General features: G+C 49.5%; 2 protein-coding genes across 6 annotated transcripts in view; one reads left to right on the top strand and one right to left on the bottom strand.

Annotated features, from left to right (window-relative positions):
* Positions 1 to 2,475, bottom strand: part of LOC117670836 (V-type proton ATPase catalytic subunit A-like) — a 31,117-nt gene extending 28,642 nt beyond the window's left edge. For 2 of the 5 annotated variants that reach the window (XM_087881164.1, XM_034426302.2), the window contains exon 1: positions 15 to 98. The gene's annotated coding sequence lies outside the window, so the exon portion shown is untranslated. Of the gene's footprint in view, positions 1 to 14; positions 162 to 2,297 lie in introns of those variants that run through there. The other 3 variants (XM_087881163.1, XM_034426303.2, XM_087881165.1) reach the window with 3 other exon arrangements.
* Positions 2 to 19,292, top strand: KLHDC9 (kelch domain containing 9). The gene is made up of 5 exons (XM_034426307.3): positions 2 to 140; positions 1,440 to 1,990; positions 14,414 to 14,582; positions 18,175 to 18,373; positions 18,884 to 19,292. Exons 2-5 carry the CDS (start codon positions 1,482 to 1,484, stop codon positions 19,048 to 19,050), a joined length of 1,044 nt encoding a protein of 347 aa, XP_034282198.2. The 5' UTR covers positions 2 to 140; positions 1,440 to 1,481; the 3' UTR covers positions 19,051 to 19,292.
* Positions 19,293 to 19,743: the final 451 nt, after the last annotated feature.

Here is a 19,743-nt window from a genome sequence, read left to right as displayed (position 1 = left end):
GTGGGGCTCCCTACCCCTTCCAATCATTGCAGTCTGCCCCACCCAAGCCAGGCCTCCATTGCCTGCCTCCTCCTTGTCTGGGCTGGCTGCGGTTGCCTAGCAACCAGGCTCTGCACCACTGCAGGAATCCCTATGGCAAGGTAGGCCTCAGGGCAGCTTGCAAAGGTGGGGAAGCCGCCAGACCCACATACACACTTCCAGGGACGCTGCCTCCTGCATGGGGGGGTGGGGGGAGAGATGAGGCAGGCTGAGTGTGCAAAACAGGAAGCGTGCGTGCACATGGGGCTTTTGCACACTTGTCACTGGGGCAGACCCAGTCCAGCTGGCAAGAGGCATCCCGTTTGCCCTGAGCAAGAATTTATTTTTGCACTGTTTTCCCCACCTCTCTGATGCAATATTTCTCTATAGCGGATGGCTGGTTTTTTTCCTTTATGTTTAGCTAGAAAACATGATTGTTGCGATCAATAGGTTGGATTTTTTTTCCTGGCAATATTCGCAAAACACAGCAATGGCTTTATTTTGGCTTGGCAGTTCTGCAAATTAGCTATTGCATCCCTTGTGTTAATTAAGCTATCATTTGTTAAAATTATGCTGTTGGTTTAGTATGGATATGGTGAGCCTATTTTGGGGGGGAAAAATAAAGCACTGATTTTGAAAAAAAGGAGCAAATCTGAAAGAGGTTCATAAGGATTAAAATATATATATTGTGGATGTTTACAAAGGGGTTTGTAAAGGAAAATTCCATCATGAGAAAACCTTTGTGTATTTTAAACTTTTTTTTATTCTTTGAAATTGAATACAAATCTTTTTTTTTAAAAAAAGAAAAACTTTACAGAAAGGTGAATTCGAATAAAAATATCTGAAATTGAGAAGTGCAGGGGAATTTATTTTAAAAAGAGGATATTGAAAAATTGTGAAATTTTACAATGTAAAATTTATATTGTGAAAGATTCTGCGTTGTACAGTATCTGCACCGTAAAAATTGAATGAGCAAAATAAGGGATAAAAGTTCCCTTTTTGAAAAAGAAATCAACCTAAAGAACAGCTTTGTGAAAAAAAAGGCTGTCCTTTATAACAAAGGATACCTGGTCACCCTAACCAGGATATGAGAATTCAGCCAATTACAGTTTGGTTCACAAACCATGGCTTAAAACGGCTCTTTCATTATAATTTGTTAGAAATTCTCCTGCCGTGTTAATCCTCCATACTTTCGCTCTTTATCCAGGGTTGAAAACATTTCGGTGTGAATGTTTCCCACCAGGCTCGGGCAGGAGGTTGGGCAGATCTCCTGCTTGGGCACGGGGTTGGACTAGAAGACCTCCAAGATCTCTTCCAACTCTATTATTCTGTGTTCTAACCCAAAGCTTGCTACTCTTCTAATGAAGTTTGCTGTTGTGTTCCAATATGGTGACACCCATTTTCCATGTCATCCTCTTCAGCCTTCATCTGGCCTGTGACTGTCCCAACGCCTGAAGACCAGAATGTCCACCTCGGGTGGAAGCCGCTGGGAATGGGAGCCGGTGGTCCGCAGCGACCTCTTGGCTCGGGCCTTCCATTCCTGCAATGTGGTGCAAGGAAAGTTCCTGATTTTTGGGGGGCTAAAGACACAGGCCTCTCAGGAGCCCCCCTTGGGAGATGTGGTGGCCTTTGACCCAGCTGTCCAGACCGTCCATACGCTTGCTTCAGAACACGGCTACCGTCGCAGTCACCACGAGGCGGTGGTCCTGGGTGACCACTTGCTGTGTGTGGTGGGTGGGTGGGATGGATCCCGTAGGGTCTCCGATGTCTGCAGTTTCGATGCGGAGAAGAAGCAGTGGGAAGGCTGGGCAGCCAGGACATCCGAGACCCCCGTGGGGCTGAGCAGCCATACTTGCACCAAGCTGACGGAGCATGAATTGCTGGTGGTGGGCCGGGAGGGTGGCCTGCGCACCCAGCGGCGTTATGCCAGCATCTTCACGTTGCACCTGCAGCCTAGCAGCAAGACCTACTGGTAAGGTCCCACTTAGTGCCTGGCATGGCCAATGGAGACATAGGGCTGGGTTCATCTATGACGGGTATCAAACTCGATTTCATTGAGGGTCGCATCAGGGTTATGCTTGACCTGGGGTGGGGGCAGGGTGGATGTGGCCAGCTCAACGTCACTTGTGTCGGGGGCACCTATGGTACCAAGTGGTAAGGCAGGACTTCCCTGGGACCCTTGCTCACTCTCATTATAATCTCCTTCCTTCCTTCCCTTCCCTTCCCTTCCCTTCCCTTCCCTTCCCTTCCCTTCCCTTCCCTTTCTTCTTTTTCCTTACCTCTTTCTTCTCCTTTGTTCTTCCTTCCCCTCTTTCCTTATTTTTCCTCCTTGCTCTCTTCCCTTCTTTTTCTTTTTCTTTCTTCTTTTCCTTTCTCCTTTCCTGTCTTTTCTTGCATGCTCAAATACAAAAGGGGAAACATTTCTCCTTTTGTTTTGTTTTTTGTTTTCACTCTGCTAGTGAAAACCGAGCCCAGGCAGAGGGGTGGGGTGTGCGCTGGCAGAGGCACCATGGGCTGATCTTTGCTGTTTCCAGGGGGCCCCCCGGGCCAGATCTAAGCACCCCACCGGCTGGATTTGGCCCATGGGCCTTGAGTTTGACACCCTGATCTATGACAGTGTTTCTCAACCATAGCCAGTTAAAGATGTGTTGACTACAACTCGCAGAATCCCCAGGAATTGCAGTAGTGTGCTAGCTAGAGTATCATGGTTAACAAACCACCATATCAATGTTTCCCTAAGCATTCCCTAATGCTAAACCAAATATTCCTTTTTTTTTCATTTTAAAAAACAAACTATTAGATTTTTAAAAAAGATAAAATTGTATAAAACACTCACAGCCTTAAAATACAATCAACAGTATCAACAAACAACAAAGTATATATAATGTATATAAATACACATATATACAAAAACTTATTTTCCTTTTTTTTCCACTTAGTTTAGTTTAGTTTAGTTTATTTGATTTGTATACCGCCCTACTCCCGAAGGACTCAGGGCGGTGAACAGCCAAACAATAAAATACATAAATACAAAAAATTTAAAAACCAGATAAAATCAAATTAAGTCATTTTGGCCCGGACAGATTAAAACACCCCAATAATTTAAAAACAGATTAAAATTTACATATTAAAAGAGGGAGGAGATTAGGCCAAGCCCGCTTGATGGAATAAAAAGGTCTTCACAGCGCGGCAGAAGGTGCGCAGATCCGGGATCCTTCGTATCTCTGGGGGGAGCTCATTCCAGATGGTAGGTGCCCCCACAGAGAAGGCTCTCCCCCTAGGGGCTGCCAGCCGACACTGTTTGGCTGACGGCACCCGGAGGAGTCCCTCTCTATGAGAGCGTACTGGCCGGTGGGAGGCTATTGGTGGTAGTAGGCGGTCCCGTAGATAACCAGGTCCTAAGCCATGGAGCGCTTTAAAGGTGGTAACCAAAACCTTGAAGCGCACCCGGAAGACCACCGGGAGCCAGTGCAGCTCGCGCAGGAGAGGTGTCACATGGGAGCGCCATGACGCTCCCATTACCACCCACGCGGCCGCACTCTGCGCCAGTTGGAGCCTCCGGGTGCTCCTCAAGGGGAGCCCCATGTAGAGAGCATTACAATAGTCCAGGCGGGAGGTGACGAGGGCATGAGTGACCGTGCGTAACGAGTCCCGATCCAGAAAGGGACGCAACTGGCGAATCAGGCGAACCTGATAAAAAATCCTCCTGGTCACGGCCATCAAGTGCTCTTCTAAAGACAGCCGTGAATCCAGGAGAACGGCCAAGTTGCGAGCCCTCTCCGTGGGGGCTAATGATTCGCCCCCAATAGTCAGTGATGGCGTCAACTGACTATATCGGGACGTCGGAAACCACAGCCACTCGGTCTTGGATGGGTTGAGCCTGAGCCTGTTCCTCCCCATCCAGATCCGTACGGCCTCCAGGCACCGGGACATCACTTCAAGGGCATCGTTGGGATATCCGGGGTGGAGATATACAGCTGGGTGTTGTCAGCATACTGATAGTACTCCACCCCGAAACCACGGATGATCTCGCCCACGGCTTCACATAAATGTTGAACAGGAGAGGCGAGAGGACCGACCCTTGCGGCACCCCACATATGAGGGACCTCGGGGTCGACCTCTGTCCCCCTGTCAACACAGACTGCGACCGGTTGGAGAGAAAGGAGGAGAACCACCGCAACACAGTGCCTCCCACCCCTAACTCTTCCAACTGGTGCAGCATGATACCATGGTCGATGGTATCAAAAGCCGCTGAGAGATCTAACAGGACCAGGACAGAGGAGCACCCCCTGTCCCGAGCCCTCCAGAGATCATCAACCAACGTGACCAATGACGTTTCCGTGCTGTACCCGGGCCTGAAGCCCGACTGGAACGGATCCAGATACGTCGTTTCATCCAGGTGCTGTGGGAGCTGTTGCGCGACCACACTCTCAACAATCTTCGCCACAAAACGAAGGTTGGAGACCGGGCGATAATTTACCAACGTTGCCGCGTCCAGGGAAGGCTTCTTGAGGAGAGGCCTCACCACCACCTCTTTCAAGGCGGCAGGAAAGACACCCTCACCCAACGAAGCATTTATAATCCCCTGGAACCAGCCTCGTGTCACCTCCCGAGAAGCCAGCACTAACCAGGAGGGACACGGGTCCAATAAACAAGTGGTCGCGTTCAGTCTACCCAGAATCCTGTCCACGTCCTCAGGGGTCACAGGATCAAACTCATCCCAGATAACATTCTCAAGATTGGAGGTTGGAGTTCGATTTGAAGAGGGCTGTTCCATCAGCATAGTGAGTGGGAGGGGCAGATATGGCGGTAGCTGGGGACCACATCATGTTCGGGGAATGCGCACTCGCTATTTTAGAGCGATTGCGCACTCCGGTCCCCAATGCTTTTCTCGTTCCCCAGGCTGTCCAGATTCTCAGGGCCAGAGCCTTCGGCTGATGTTATGCAACGCCAGGTCCGTTGTTAATAAAGCCCCCCTCATTCATGATCTTATTCAGGAGGGGGAGGCGGACCTGGCGGGCATTACGGAGACCTGGTTGGGCCAGGAGTGGGGAGTTCCCCTCGTGGATATATGCCCACCAGGCTTCCGTGCATTTCATCAGCCAAGGGCTCAGGGCAGGGGCGGGGGGGTGGCGGTTATTATAAAGGAAGGTCTGGATCCAAGGGAGACCACTGTTCCACAGATAGCCGGATGTGAGTCCCTCTTTGTAAAGTGGGGTCGTGGAGTACAGATGGGCTTGTTGGTCACGTACCTGGCTCCCTGCCATGTGGCAACGGCCCTGCCTGAGCTGCTTAACGTTATAGCCGAGGTGGCGGTGGACACCCCCAGACTTGTTATTATGGGGGATTTCAACCTGCCATCTATCGGTGAAACGTCTGAGGTGGCTCGAGAGTTCATGGCTTCCATGACGGCCATGGACCTTACTCAGTTAATTCATGACCCCACTCACACAGGGGGACACACTCTGGACTTAGATTTTGTCTCTGGTCAGTGGTTGAGTGGCCTTGATATAGGGGATATAGCCATCGAACCCTTGTCATGGTCTGACCACTCGCTCCTTCGACTGGACTTTCTAACCGCTGCACCCCGCCGCAGGGAGGCGGAACCGACCAGGTGGTTCCGCCCCAGGCGCCTGATGGACCCTGATAGGTTCCAGATGGAGCTTGGGCCATTTCCTGAGACTCTGGCTCATGACTCGGCTGAAGACCTGGGGCCGCCTGGGATAGTGCGGCTGCCGGGGCCTTGGACCGTGTCGTGCCTTTGCGGCCTCTGACCCGGCACCGAACTCACCTAGCTCCTTGGTTCTCCGAGGAGCTTAGGGAGATGAAGCGCTGGAAAAGACGCCTGGAGAGTAGTTGGAGGACCAGCCGTTCCGAATCCGACCGAACACTGGTGAGGTCTCATATTAAGACCTACCTAGTGGCGATAAAAGCGGCGAAATCTAGCTATTTTGCCGCTCTTATCACGTCATCAGATAATCGCCCGGCCGCCCTGTTTAGGGTGACCCGCTCCCTCCTCCATCTGGAAGTGCGGGATGACCCCTTGCAGGGCCGAGCTGAGGACTTTGTGCAGTATCTGTATGACAAAATCGCTCAGATTCGGGAAGGGCTGGCCTCTGACTGGGTATGTCCGGACGGGATGACTGAGACAGATCTTGAGAGTGTTATCTGGGGGGAGTTCGATCCTGTGGCTCCCGAGGACATGGACAGGGTCCTGGGACGGCTGAACGCAACCACATGTTTATTGGACCCGTGCCCCTCCTGGTTGGTACTGGCTTCCCGGGAGGTGACACGAGGCTGGCTCCAGAAGATTGTTAACGCTTCTTTGAGTGAGGGGGTCCTGCCGGCCGCTTTGAAAGAAGCGGTTGTGAGGCCCCCTCCTCAAGAAGCCCTCTCTGGATCCGGCTGTTTTGGCTAACTATCGTCCAGTCTCCAACCTTCGCTTTGTTGCGAAGGTTGTTGAGAGTGTGGTGGCGCAACAGCTTCCCCGGTACCTGGATGAAGCTGTCTATCTAGACCCGCTCCAGTCCGGCTTCCGGCCTGGGCACAGCACGGAAACGGCATTGGTCGCGTTGGTGGATGATCTCTGGAGGGCTCGGGATAGGGGTTGCTCCTCTATCCTGGTCCTGTTAGACCTCTCAGCGGCTTTTGATACCATCGACCATGGTATCATGTTGCACCGGTTGACGGGGTTGGGGGTGGGGGGCACCGTTCTGCGGTGGTTCTCCTCCTACCTCTCTGACCGGTCGCAATCTGTGTTGACAGGGGGGCAGCGGTCGACCCCGAGGCACCTTGCTTGTGGGGTGCCACAAGGGTCGGTCCTCTCGCCCCTTCTGTTCAACATTTATGTAAAGCCGCTGGGTGAGATCATCCGTGGCTTCGGGGTGGAGTTCCATCAGTACGCTGATGACACCCAGCTGTACATCTCCACCCCAGGCCACCCCAACGATGCCCTTGAAGTGATGTCCCAGTGCCTGGAGGCCGTGCGGGCCTGGATGGGGAGAAACAGGCTCCAACTCAACCCCTCCAAGACCGAGTGGCTGTGGCTTCCGGCGTCCCGATATAGCCAGCTGACGCCATCGCTAGCTAGTGGGGGCGAATCACTCGCCCCCACAGAGAGGGCTCGTAACTTGGGCGTCCTCCTGAATGCACGGCTGTCGTTAGAAGATCATTTGACGGCTGTGGCCAGGGGAGCTTTTTATCAAGTCCGCCTGATACGCCAGTTGCGCCCCTTTCTAGATCGGGACTCCCTACGCACAGTCACTCAGGCACTCGTCACTTCCCGCCTGGACTACTGCAATGCTCTCTACATGGGGCTCCCCCTGGGGTGCACCCGGAGGCTCCAGCTGGTCCAGAACGCGGCCGCGCGGGGGATTATGGGGGCGACGAGGCACTCCCACGTAACACCTCTCCTGCGCAAGCTGCACTGGCTCCCGGTGGTCTTCCGGGTGCGCTTCAAGGTGTTGGTGACCACCTTTAAAGCGCTCCATGGCTTAGGGCCGGGGTACTTACGAGACCGCCTTCTGCCACCAATAGCCTCCCACCAGCCAGTACGCTCGCATAGAGTGGGCCTCCTCAGGGTGCCGTCCGCCAGACAATGTCGGCTGACGACCCCCAGGGGGAGAGCCTTCTCTGTGGCGGCGCCCACCCTCTGGAACAACCTCCCCCCGGAGATACGTACAATAACAGACCTCCGGATTTTTCGTCGGGCCCTGAAAACCCATTTATTTCAATTAGCGGGGCTGGCTTGAGTTAATTTTAAATTGATTTTAAATTGGGTTATTTTAATTTACGGCCAATAATATTTAATTATTTTAAATTGTTTTTAAATTTTGTATGTATTGTTTTTTATTCTGGCTGTTCACCGCCCTGAGTCCTATTCTGGAGAAGGGCGGTATAGAAATTTAAATAAATAAAATAAATAAATAAATAAATAAGACCTGCCCCAGTCCCTCCCCCTGAGACTACCCAGTCGGAGTCCAGATCTCCCCGAATCTGAGTGATTTTGTCATACAAATATTGAACAAAATCCTCGGCTCTACCCTCCAAGGGGTCCTCCCGCGCTTCCTGGTGGAGCAGGGAGTGGGTCACCCTAAACAGGGCGGCCGGGCGATTATCTGATGATGCAATAAGAGCAGCAAAGTAGCTACATTTTGCTGCTTTTATCGCCACTAGGTAATTCCTAATATGAGATCTTACCAGTGTCCGGTCAGATTCAGAACGACTGGCCCTCCAACTACTCTCTAGGCCTCTTTTCCAGCGCTTCAACTCCCTCAGCTCCTCAGTGAACCAAGGAGCTAAATGAGATCGGCGCCGGGTCAGAGGCCGCAAAGGCACGACCCGGTCCAGAGCTCCAGCGGCCGCCCTATCCCAGGCGGCCACTAGGTCTCCAGTCGAGGCGTGTGCCAGAGCCTCAGGGAATGGCCCAAGCTCCATCTGGAACCTGTCAGGTTCCATCAGGCGCCTGGGGCGGAACCATCTTACCGGCTCCGCCTCCCTGCGGTGGGGTGTAGCGGTTCAAAGGTCGAGACGAAGGAGAGAGTGATCAGACCATGACAAGGGCTCAGTGACTATATCCCCTATCTCGAGATCACTCAACCACTGTCCAGAGACAAAAACCAGATCCAGCGTGTTTCCCCCCGTGTGGGTAGGGCCATGAATTAACTGGGTCAGGTCCATAGCTGTCATGGAAACCATGAACTCCCGAGCCACCTCAGACGCCTCGCCCACAGACGGTAGGTTGAAATCCCCCATGACCATAAGCCTGGGGGTATCAACCGCCACCGCGGTGATGACGTTGAGTAGCTTGGGCAGGGCTGCTGCCACGTGGCAGGGAACCACGTTAGCAAACCCATCTGAACCCCGTGGCCCCATTTCACAAGGAGGGATTCACAGCCGGTCGTCTGAGGGACAGTGGCCTCCCTCGGTTTCAGACCTTCCTTAATGATAACCACTACCCCCCCCCGCCCCTCCCCTGTGATCTCGGCTGATGGAAGGCAAGGAAACCTGGAGGGCACATTTCAATGAGGGGAACCCCCCCTCCTGGCCCAACCAGGTCTCCGTAACACCTGCCAGGTCCGCACCCCCCTCCTGAATAAGATCACAAATGAGGGGGGCTTTATTTACTACGGACCTGGCATTGCACAGCATCAGCCGAAGGCCCGGGCCCTGAGGATCTATGCAACCTGGGAGACGGGTGGAGCTTTGGGGGCTGGAGCATGCCATCACTCGTAAACAGCGAATGCGCGCTCCCCTAACACGATATGGCCCCCTGCTCCCACCATATCTACCCCTCCCACTCATAGTATTGATATTCAAAACACTATCCGGATGAGCTCTAACCCCCCCCTCGATCCCGGGCCCACCCACCCCCACCGTGCTTTGCAGCCAGACCCAACCCCGACCCTCCCCCTTGTGGGTTTTCCCCCAAACCCACAACCTGAGTTCTAATTTGACCCTCCCCCTCCCTGAGACCCCTTAAAAATTTAACTTAAAAATTTGATTAAAAAGCCCTCAACCCCCTAGTTTTCACATGCCACCTCTCTGGGTCCCAAAGCCCGTCATTGAGGTGGGCCCTTGATAACGATGAGGGCCACATCTGCGAGAGGGGGGAATCTCGCAGCGCAAGAAGATCCGCAGTTGTGTACATCTCCAAGTGCAGCGATGGAGGAAGGGAACTTAATCAGGGGTCTCAAAATGTATCATGGGGCCATATTGTTCATTGATGTACCATTGGTATCTCTACTGTCCTCCCACGACAGTAGGAGGGTTCTGACAATTTCAGCCAATGGGAACAGCGTCCAGTCCGCCCTCTCACGGCGGGACCCTCGAAGGGTCATAGATCGAAAAGTACTTCTCCCAGTGGCGAAAGTCCTGATGTAATAAAGAACCCCTCAGCAGTTGCATCAATTAACTGACCCATGGTCAGAGGGAGATAGTTTTTTTTTTTTTTTTTTAATTTGATTTATATGCCGCCCTTCTCCGGAGACTCAGGGCGGCTTACAGTGCGTTAAGCAATAGCCTTCATTCTTTTGTATATTTTATACAAAGTCAGCTTATTGCCCCCACAAACTGGGTCCTCATTTAACCTACCTTAGAAAGGATGGAAGGCTGAGTCAACCTTGAGCCTTGGAGAGATTCGAACCAGCAGTAAATTGCAGGCAGCTGTGTTAATAACAGGGTGCTTTAAACCACTGTAGTACCAAGTTTATCAGTCAGTCAGTGCGTGAGTCATGCCAGGGGCAAAGACGGAAATCCTTGGCAAAGTCTTATGCTCCAGATCGTATCCTAGTAAGTCCCAATGAAAGGGAAAAAAGAAGGGAAGGGGAAGGAAGGAAATGGGGTGGAGAAGAGGGCGGACTCCTTCAGTCAGGGCGGATAACAAGCCCTTTATTTGGTAAACAAAGTCCCAAGAGGGGGAAGGAGGAAGAAGGTTGGTATGCATACAACGGGGAAAAACCCCTCCGTCGCCCACCAACCCTATCTTCCTCAGATTCTTCCGGGATAACAACCTGCTTCTGAGCCCCAGCCCCCATTAGATGCCATAGGGGCCTCCAGGTCCTCTGCAGCCACACAGGTCTTCCGGGAAGGAGTCTCTCATCTCCGGACTCAGCAGACCACTTATGCCCTCTCAGTTCTCAACCCCCAGCAAGCCCCTTCTGCCGGCAATGGAGATGAAAAAACAGCGTCCAATACAACAGCGTCCAACAGCTTTCAGTGGGGTGTGCCACGGCCCAGTTTAATATCAGGGCCGGCCTCACCACCCCCGCTGATGTCCAAACCACCATTCCCGGTTCCAAGGGGCCACCGGGAAGTCTCTGAGTGGGGCAGATGGAAATTCAGCGGACTGCCTGCCACTTGCCACCTCACTGCCACACTTCCACCTTCTCCTTCATCATCGACGCTGCTGCTTCCGACGAGCCGCTGCCGAACTAACCACCATATCCTCATTTTCGGCAGCGTCAAAAAACATTGGGGCAGCACAGCCACAGCTCTCTGCCAAATGCCACCGGCTCTAGGCATGTCCAGGGGCGAGGGAGGTCCCAAAAACTCGCCCAGAGCTCCACCAACCAAAATCGCCGCCGCCGCCGATAAGCCACCATACCTCCGCTCTCGGCAGCGTCAGAAGCGGCATGGCTTCAGCTCTCCATTGCCGTTTCTGACTCCGGAAACACCCAGGGGCGGGGAAGATCTCAAAACCCTCGCCCCGGGCCCATCCGACCAAACAGGGGGTAGCTGATGAACAAGCGCCCCTGCGGTGTCCTCTAGGGTCCCAAAATACCCTCCATCTAAGTGCAGCATTTCACCATGTGGCCGCCATCTTGCGCATGCTCCAACTAGCAGCTTTATGTCGGTGACGGTGTATAATTATTACTTTTAATTTCTTACTAAATTTTGACTTTACCTTCTTTTCCATTGGTTTATCCACTCATACCAACTGTCCCATATCTTAAAATACTGTGAGTCTTCCTTATCTTTCAATTTCAACGTTAGTCTATCCATTTCTGCACATGTGTAAATTTTTTGAATTATTTGCTGCTCCGTTGGCAATTGATCTGTTTTCCAGATTTGTGCTAGGGCTAACCTAGCTGCCGTGATTATATGTAATATTAGGTGCTTTTTTTACTTTCTAATGTTTTGTTTAAGCATTCCTAACAAAAAAAATTCTGGTTCTAACTCAATATCCTCCGCAATTATTTTTGATATCCAAATTTTGATTTTTATCCAATATTTCTTAATTTTTGGGCAAAGCCACCAGACATGAAAAAAGGTTCCCTGTGCTTGCTTACATTTCCAACATGTTGGATTAAGATTTGCATACATCCTCACCAATCTCACAGGGGCTAGATACCATCTGTACCACATCTTGTAGTGGTTCTCTTTATATGCTATGGATTTTGTTATTCTATAGTTGGTTTCCCATACCCTTTCCCATTCTTCCAATTATATATTTTTGCCAATATTCCTTGCCCAAGCTATCATTTGTCCTTTGACTAGATTTTCTGCTAGGTCAAACTCTAATAAGAATTTATAAATCTTTGAAATCGAATTTCCATCTTTGGCTCCTAATAATTTGTCTAGTCGGTTGGGATTTATTTCGATTCCTCCTTCCTCATTATCTTTATTGTATCTAGTTTGTATTTGTAGGTAGGGCCACCAATCTATTTCTATACCTTGTTCCCTGAGTTCCTGCCGTGTTTTTAATCTTCCTTGGGGATCCAGTATAATGTTTATTTTTAATTTCAAACCAAGTGCCAATCAGTGAATTTCTTATTATGTGGTTTTTAAAATGTTTATAGGTTTTGTTCCCGGCGTTCCACAAGTAGGCATGCCACCCCTTTAATAGATCGTGGCTTTCCAGTTTTAATAGTCTGTAATTGTCCAAATTGACCCACTCCTTAACCCATGTTAAACTCGCTGCCTTATAATATTTTTCCCACGCTGGTAAGCCAAAACCCCCTCTAGATCTATCATCCTGTAATATGTTTAAATTTATTCTTGGTTTTTTTCCCTCCCATATGAATTTTGATGTTATTTTATTCAAATTTATAAAAAAGTTTTTCTCTAATTTAACTGGGATAGTTTGAAATAAGTAGAGGAGCCTCGGGAGTATATTCATCTTTATCGCCCCAATTCTTCCAGCAATTATAACTTTAGTTTCCCCCATCTTTCTAAATCATTTTTAATTTGTTGTACTAATTCTCCGTAATTATTATCTTTTATGGCCACATTCCTAGTTGTCAGATTAATACCTAAATATTTTATCCACATAGAATACATTCGGACCAGAACGGATTCCTGCCGGCAAGACAAATTAAAAACAACCTAAGGACAGTGATCAATGTAATAGAATACTATGAGATGGATCCAGAGAAACAGGTAGCCCTGATTTTCCTGGATGCACAAAAGGCATTTGATCGGGTCAGCTGGAGATTCATGACACAACAAATAAAGAATATGAAATTCAGGGAGAAATTCAAAAAGATGATAGTTTCAATATACACAAAACAGAAAGCAAGGATATTAGTCAATGAGGAACTAACAAATTTTTTTGAAATAGGTAGAGGAGTACGACAAGGGTGCCCACTTTCACCACTACTTTTTATTCTAACATTAGAAAATCTACTTAGAAGAATCAGACTCAACAAAAATATAAAAGGACTCAAGGTTAAAGGAGAAAAATACAAGGTCCAAGCGTTTGCTGACGACCTTGTATTCTTCATAGAGGATCCACTAGAAACAATTAAAATTAACAGAAGAAATAGAGAAATTTGGTAAGGTGGCAAGTTTAAAAGTCAATAAGGATAAGACTAAAATATTAACTAAAAATTTAACAGCAAAACAAATAGAAGAGTTAGAAAAACAATCAGGATTAAACCAAATATTCCTAAAGATGCTTTATCAAAAGGCAACTGGACTTTCTTGGTTTTTCCTTGAAGATGTTTCGCTTCTCATCCGAGAAGCTTCTTCAGTTTTTTTTTTTTTTAATTTGATTTATATGCCGCCCTTCTCCGGAGACTCAGGGCGGCTTACAGTGCATTCAGCAATAGCCTTCATCCTTTTGTATATTTTTACAAAGTCAGCTTATTGCCCCCACAAACTGGGTCCTCAATTTACCTACCTTAGAAAGGATGGAAGGCTGAGTCAACCTTGAGCCTTGGAGAGATTCGATCTTACTGTAATTGCAGACAGCTGGTGTTAAATTATAGTGCTCTGTCTGTTGAGCTATCCAGGCTCCTTCCAGTTCTTTTACTTCTTCAGCTTCACTTCAAAACTGAAGAAGCTTCTTGGATGAGAAGTGAAATGTCTTCAAGGAAAAACCAAGAAAGCCAAGTTGCTTTTTGAAAAAACATCTTTGGGACAACCAGGACCTGTGGGAAGCTCTCCACAGATGTGGTAAACCAAAGCAAGCCACTGCATCCAATGCACCTGTAAAGAATTGTTTGTTTTGTAAACCAAGATTGAGCACAAGCTAAGTGTACAGGTAGATAAGGAATACAAAATGTGAATGCGATTATACAATTGTAGACGATACATTTGCATTTTGCATTGTTTAAATGACACAGTTTATGTCAAAGCTTATTCTCAGCAGAACCAAAAATGATATTTTAAAAGCAGGCAGAAAAATCTGATCCATTGAAAATCAAAATCTTTGCCTTCTCTTTTTTCTTCTCCTCCTCCTCTTCTCCTTTTCCTTTTCTTCTCTTCCTCCTTCTTTCTCTTCTCTTCTTCTCTTCCTCCTCCTTTTCCCTTCTCTTCCTCCTCCTTCTTCTCTCCCTGTTCTTTTTCTCTTCTTCCTTCTTTCCCTCCTCTTCCTCTTCCTCTTCCTCCTCCTCTTCTTCTTCCTTTTTCCTTCTTTTCTTCTTCTTCCTCCTTCTCCTCCTCCTCCTCCAAGGTACAAAGAAGAGGAATCACGGACAGCCTCCCGAGCCGGACACTCTGCCATGCTGCTACAGGATTATGGCCCACTTGGAAAGATCAGCGGCTACAAACTCTTGGTCTTTGGAGGGCGTGATTCTGCAGACTGCGATGTGGCTGGACATTGGAGCAAAGGAAAGCTCCATGTGAGTCAGATGCCAATCCGTGGACTACAGTCTGGTAGCTCAAAAGAACACAGAATAACAGAGTTGGAAGGGACCTTGGAGGTCTTCTACTCCAACCCCCTGCTCAAGCAGAAGACTCTTATGTCATTCTGGACAAAGACTGGGAAAGCCAAGACCCCGGTGGAAATGGTTCCCACCCCTTAGGGTCAGCCTAGGCCAGGGTTCTGCAACCTGTGGCTCTGGAGCCGCATGTGGCTCTTTCACCCCTCCCTGTCACTCAAAATATATGTCACCACCGCCAACGTACGACATCCGCTAGCACATGATTTATTGAGCTTTTCAACCCCTGGTAGGCCAACCATGGATAAATCCAAGAAAAGAAAAGTTTAAGAAGAAAACAGAACGTTTAATTCCACTACATAGGCTTGTTTTGTAGGCTCAAGAAATAGTCAGGCACGGGAAGGGTTTGGTGGTTCCCGGTGTTTTCTTTTTCTGTGGGAAACGGGTCCAAATGGCTCTTTGAGTTTGAAGGGGTCCTTTCTGTCCCTTGCCACCTTTTTCCAAAATTACACAGTAATTCAGAAAGCGAGAGGGGGTGCACTGAGCCGCTTGATGGGAAGATGGGCTAAATTATGAGAGGGGTATGAAACGGGACCTGCTGGCCAGGGGACCTGATGTCTTAGCCGAATTGACGGTGGAACTCCCCAACCTTTTGGTTGTGGGAGATTTCAATCTGCCATCGGCCGGTGAGTCATCTGAGTTGGTGCGGGAGTTTATGACCTCCATGACGGCCATGAACCTGACCCAGATTGTACAGGGCCCAACTCATATTGGAGGACACACACTCGACCTTATTTTTCTCTCTGGACAGTGGATAAATGATCGTGGGGAGGGGACTCTATCTATTGACCCTCTGTCATGGACCGATCATTCCCTCCTTAGACTCGACTTTTCCTCTGCCATCCCCCATCGCAGGGGTGCGGAACCAGTAAGATGGTTCCGCCCCAGGCACCTGATGGAACCCGAAAGTTTCCTGATGGAGCTTGGGTCATTTCCCGCCTCCTTAGTCCACGATTCATCTGAGACCCTTGTTGCGGCCTGGGAACAGGCTGCGGTGGGGGCCCTGGATCGAATCGCGCTTTGTGGCCTCTGATCCGACGCAGATCCCGGGCGGCTCCTTGGTTTACCGCAGAGCTCAGGGAAATGAAGCGTCGGAAAAGATGCCTGGAGGGTGGTTGGAGATCCTCCCGATCCGAGTCCGACCGAACACAACTAAGAACCCATATTAGGTCTTATCTTGTGGCGATGGAAGTAGCGAAACGTAACTATTTCGCCACTCTCATTGTATCTGCAGAAAATCGCCCAGCAGCCCTGTTTAGAGTGACCCGCTCCCTCCTTAATCAGGGAGTGAGGGAGGACCCCTTACAGGGCCGTGCTGAGGACTTTGCACAGTTTCTGCAAGATAAAATCACTCAGATTCGGACCGGGTTGGACTCCGACTGGACAGAGTCCGTTGAGGTGACAGGGCCTAGTCTCGGTGGAGACATCTGGGTTGAGTTTGAGCCTGTTTCATTGGATGACGTGGACAGGATTATGAGTAGGCTGGGGTCTTCCACATGTTTACTGGACCCTTGTCCCTCCTGGCTTGTTTCAGCAGCCAGGGAGGTGACTGGAGACTGGATCCAGGCTATTGTCAACGCTTCACTAAAGGAAGGGGTCTTTCCCGCTGCGCTTAAAGAGGCGGTGGTTCGACCCCTCCTTAAGAAGCCTAACCTGGATCCTGACGTACTTAACAACTACCGTCCAGTCTCCAACCTTCGCTTTTTAGCAAAGGTTGTTGAGTCCGTGGTGGCACAGCAATTCCCTCAATTCCTGGAGGAAACTGACTACCTGGATCCTTACCAATCTGGTTTCAGGCGTGGCCACAGCACAGAAACGGCATTGGTCGCCCTAGTAAATGATCTCTGGCGGGCCAGGGATGGGAGTTGCTCCTCCATCCTGGTCCTTCTTGACCTCTCAGCGGCGTTCGATACCATTGACCATGGTATCCTGCTGCAGCGGCTCAGGGGCATAGGGTTAGGAGGCACTGTTTTACAGTGGTTCTCCTCCTATCTCTCGGGCCGTCTGCAGTCTGTTTGGGCGGGGGGTCAGGGATCCTCCCAGAGGCCTCTCACTTGTGGGGTGCCTCAGGGCTCGGTTCTCTCTCCTCTGCTCTTTAATATCTATATGAAATCGCTGGGTGAGATCATCTGTGGTTTTGGGGTGAGGTATCATCAATATGCTGATGATACCCAGCTTTACATTTCCACCCCTGACCACCCTAGGGATGCCCTTTCCGTGATGTCCCACTGCCTGGAAGCGGTGCGGGTTTGGATGGGCTTAGACTCAACCCTTCCAAGACTGAGTGGCTGTGGATGCCGGCATCCCGGATCTGGAGGTTCCATCCTTAATGATCGGAGGTGAAACCCTTGCTCCCTCCGATAGGGTCCGCAACTTGGGTGTCCTCCTAGATTTTCGGCTGTCTTTAGATGACCATCTGACGGTCGTAACCAGGGGGGCCTTCGCACAGATCCGTCTTGTGCACCAGTTGCGCCCGTTCCTAGACCGGGATGCCCTCGCCACGGTCACTCACGCCCTTGTTACCTCTAGGTTGGACTACTGTAACACCCTCTACATGGGGCTGCCCTTGGGATGTGTCCGGAGGCTTCAGCTAGTCCAAAATGCAGCCGCGCGGGTAGTTACGGGGGCATCTAGATACTCCCTTGTAACACCTCTCCTGCGTGAGCTGCACTGGCTACCAGTGGCACTCCGGATAAGTTTCAAGGTGCTGGTGCTCACCTATAAAGCCCTTCATGGCTTAGGCCCGGGGTACTTGCAGGACCATCTCCAGCCGTTCTGCCATTGTCCTGTGCGCTCTGACAGAGTCGGCCTCCTCAGGGTGCTGTCGGCCAAACAATGTCGGCTGACGACCCCCAGGGGGAGGGCGTTCTCTGTGGGAGCCCCGACCCTCTGGAATGGATTGCCCACTGAGCTCAGGACAGCCCCCGACCTTCTTTCCTTCCGTCGCGAGCTGAAGAAGTGGCTCTTCCGCCAATTAAACTGATCTGTTTGGGGGTACACTGGTATAATTTTAAATTGTTTTTTAATTGGGTATTTTAATTTTGATTTTAATTTGGTATTGTATTGTGATTTGTATTGAAGTTGTCATTTTGTAAGCCGCCTTGAGTCCCTAGGGAGAAAGGCAGCATATAAATCGCAATAAATAAATAAATAAATAAATAAATAAATAAATAAATAAATAAATAAATAAATAAGCGCCCCCCCCCCATAAAAATCTTGCTAGCAAGGAGGAAATCCATAGGGCTCCTCCAAAATTCATCTGAAATCAAGGATGGTCAGCAATATTTTTAGCATGCTAACCCTGGCTCTAGGGGCGGTGTGTCTCAATCTTGGTCATCAGAAGATGGACTTCAATTCCCAGGATTCCCTAGCCAGCAGGGTTCACAGCTGCATGTATGCATAAGTTTACATTAGTTCAAAGGAAGTCAATCAAAAGGTGCAGCATCCTTGAGGTCAGGTCCAAGCCAATCCGTCTCTGCCTTTTCTTTTGCAGGTAGAGTCCGCCCAAGCCCCAGAGCTGACCGAGCAGCTCTCTCACTTAGTGGCCACTGAAAAGGGGTCCCCGCAGGCCCCCAAAGGCCTAAGGCACCATTCCTGCACGGTGGTTGGGCCCTTTGCGGTCATCTTTGGGGGAGAGACCCTAGCGAGGGGCCGAGATGCCATCTGCAATGATCTTTACATCTACGACGCCAGTAAGAGTTCTTAAAAAAATATTTTCTCTTCCTCTAACCCAGGGGCCTCCAAACTTGGGTCACTTTAAGACTTGTAAACTTAAATGCAGGCAGGGGAATCCTGGGAGTTGAAATCCACAAGTCTTAAGGTGACAACTGTGCAACTGACAGAACACAAATAGATCCTTCTCAGTTTTCTGTCACACAACTTGTCCTGTCCACTCAACCCTTACCAGTCCCGGTCACAAGAAAATTGGGATTCCAAAGAGCCCACTTCAACTCAGGAAAATTGCAATTAGCAGCCTGGCCATCCAAGATTGGAACCTGCATTCGATTTATGATAAATGCACAATAGTTGACAAGTTCTTGATTTGCAATCGTGTCAGTGCGGGGGAACAATGCAACAGTTGCTAAGTGTGAAGGCCGGCTGGCCTAAGTCCCTTTTTTTCTGGGCTGTTGTAATTTTGAACAATTTGCTAAGAGAACGGTCGTTAAGTCAAGGATTTAGGCGTGTCTGTTTCGTTCTTGCAGGGGCGTCGCCAGCCAACTGGTTCCACTTTCCTTCTTCGACCCATGCACAGAAGAGATGCGGCCACCGAACATGCTTCTGGAACAACACGCTTTACCTGGTGGGTGGGTTTGGAGCCGATGGGAAGACCCCTTGCCCAGAGATCTGCAGCTTAAGGATCTCACCATGAAACAGAGGATCTTGCTCGCCAGCTGGGACCGCCAAATGCTTCTTCCATCACTCCTGAAGGAGTGTCTTTTGGCTGCCGAGAGTTGGCCTGCTATGATGCAGTAAATGCACCCGAGCATGTCAGAAATACGTCTCTTTGTGCATACAAATATCTGACTTAAACCGAAAATGCCAGCATGAAGTTACCTCCTTGAGATGTGTTCCCCGTTTATGAATAAAGTTTTGCCCAATTTAAAAATAAAAGTGGACTTCCCCCATTGTTGTAACCTTTCCAAAAAGTCTGGTTTTGATCTATCTTTTAAAGCAGGGGTCTCCAACCTTGGCAACTTTAAGCCTGGCAGACTTCAAGTCCACCAGGCTTAAAAGTTGCCAAGGTTGGAGACCCCCGTTGTAAAGCAAAATCTAAAAATAAAATAAAAATAGAATGAGGGTGGAGGTCCGTTCTCTGAGCTTTAGAGTTGGTTTCTGAACATTTGGTTAACCAGGCGAGGTAATGTCTTCAGTGGAGTTTAGGGGATGTCCATTACCTCGCCTGGTAACGAAACATTTTGGAAACCAACCTACAAGCTCAAGAGTGTCAACCAAGTGTACATCCAAGCTACAGATACCCGCCACTATTGCAAAAAGTGGAATCTTCAACTTATTTTTTAATGGTTCTGGTCCCATTAAAGGTTTGATCAAGATCAGCCACATA

The sequence above is a fragment of the Pantherophis guttatus genome, chromosome 18 (assembly GCF_059756535.1).
Source record: "Pantherophis guttatus breed Tessera chromosome 18, ASM5975653v1, whole genome shotgun sequence".
Lineage (NCBI taxonomy): Eukaryota > Metazoa > Chordata > Lepidosauria > Squamata > Colubridae > Pantherophis > Pantherophis guttatus.
This window is presented reverse-complemented; position numbering and strand designations above follow the sequence as displayed.